A 1,466-nucleotide genomic window follows, 5' to 3' on the forward strand; every position below is an offset into this window, starting at 1 on the left:
ATATTTATATTCATATATCACAATGGACAGTGACATAGTTGGAGAATTGATCTTGTTTGATATTTGTAAACCCATGAATCACAAACCAGTGATATCTGTTTGGCAAGGTTTTACTGAAGTTTAAGCATAAAATGACTAACCTACTTCTATGCTTCTGGCTCCGTGCCATGTGTTATTTTTGTAATTTTTTGAGGATTGATGTGTACAAGTGAAATATTGGGATTTTTCAAAAAAACAATGAAATAGTAGGAGGTATTTATTCAGACAGTCTAAAGTTTGGCATGCAGATGAACAAGCACAAATCATTTTAACTGACGAGAACAAGTGGATGAAATTATGCATCAACTTGTTGATCTTGCAACAGAGACCAACGTGCCACACTAGATCAATGGCATGAACAGTCGTTTGATGTTCATGTTTCACTCTGTGCAGAAACCGAGGAAACCCATGTACTCATGGTTCTTGATCATACGGATGCTGCTCTCGACACCCACGATTCCTGCAAATACATGATACTTATGATCATGTTGCTAATGATACTAATGATTATTTAATGAATGTAAAGATGATGATGTATGATGTAGATCATGTGATGATGATGATGATAATGATATGGTATAAGAATAATAATGATGATTATCAATGATGGAGATAATACGATGATGACAATGATGGGATAATGATTATAACGGTGACAATGAATGATAGAGATCATTTGACAATGATGGGATAATGATTATAACAGTGACAATGAATGATTGAGATCATTTGACAATGATGGTAATGATGGTATAATGATAATAACGATGATGATGACTAATGGAGATCACGTGATGATGATAATGATGTTATAATGATATTAATGACGATGCTGATGATGGAGAAAATATGACGATGTTGATGAATAGTAACATGTTGATGATGATTGATGAAGATCATTTGATGGAGAAGATAATGAGGGTATAATGATATTACTTGTCAAGGAATGATGGAGATCAGGTGATGATTATGAAAATGATGGTATATTATGGTGACTATGATGATGAATGGCAGAGATAATGTGATGACGGTGAAAATATTGATGATATACTGATAGTACTGATATTGATGAATGATGGAAATCATGCGATGATGATCATACTGATTGTATGCTAATAGTAATGATATCAATGAATGATGGAAATCATGTGATGTTGACAATAATAGTGATGGTATACAGATAGAATCGGTGATGATGCATGATGAGTATAATGTAAGATGATGATAATGATGGTATAAGGATAATAAAGATGATGATAATGGTGGTATAAAGATAATGACGATGATGATAATAATGGTATGGTGATAGTAACAATGATGATGAATAACAGAACTCTTGTGATGATAGAGGTAATGGTGGTATGATGACAATAACAATGATGATAATGATGGGGAGCATGTGATGATGAGGATAAGGATGGTATAAT

At 33.0% G+C, this 1,466-nt stretch overlaps 1 protein-coding gene across 1 annotated transcript in view; it reads right to left on the reverse strand.

Annotated features, from left to right (window-relative positions):
- Positions 1-222: 222 nt before the first annotated feature.
- The window catches only part of LOC144711945 (Sulfite exporter TauE/SafE family protein), a 7,552-nt gene continuing 6,308 nt past the window's right edge, over positions 223-1,466 (reverse strand). Inside the window, exon 12 of the mRNA XM_078586107.1 lies at positions 223-499. Within this exon, the coding sequence (XP_078442233.1) occupies positions 420-499 (80 nt within the window). The 3' untranslated portion in view covers positions 223-419. The remainder of the gene's footprint in view (positions 500-1,466) is intronic.

The sequence above is a fragment of the Wolffia australiana genome, chromosome 14 (genome assembly GCF_029677425.1).
Source record: "Wolffia australiana isolate 7733 chromosome 14, ASM2967742v1".
In the NCBI taxonomy this organism is placed as follows: domain Eukaryota; kingdom Viridiplantae; phylum Streptophyta; class Magnoliopsida; order Alismatales; family Araceae; genus Wolffia; species Wolffia australiana.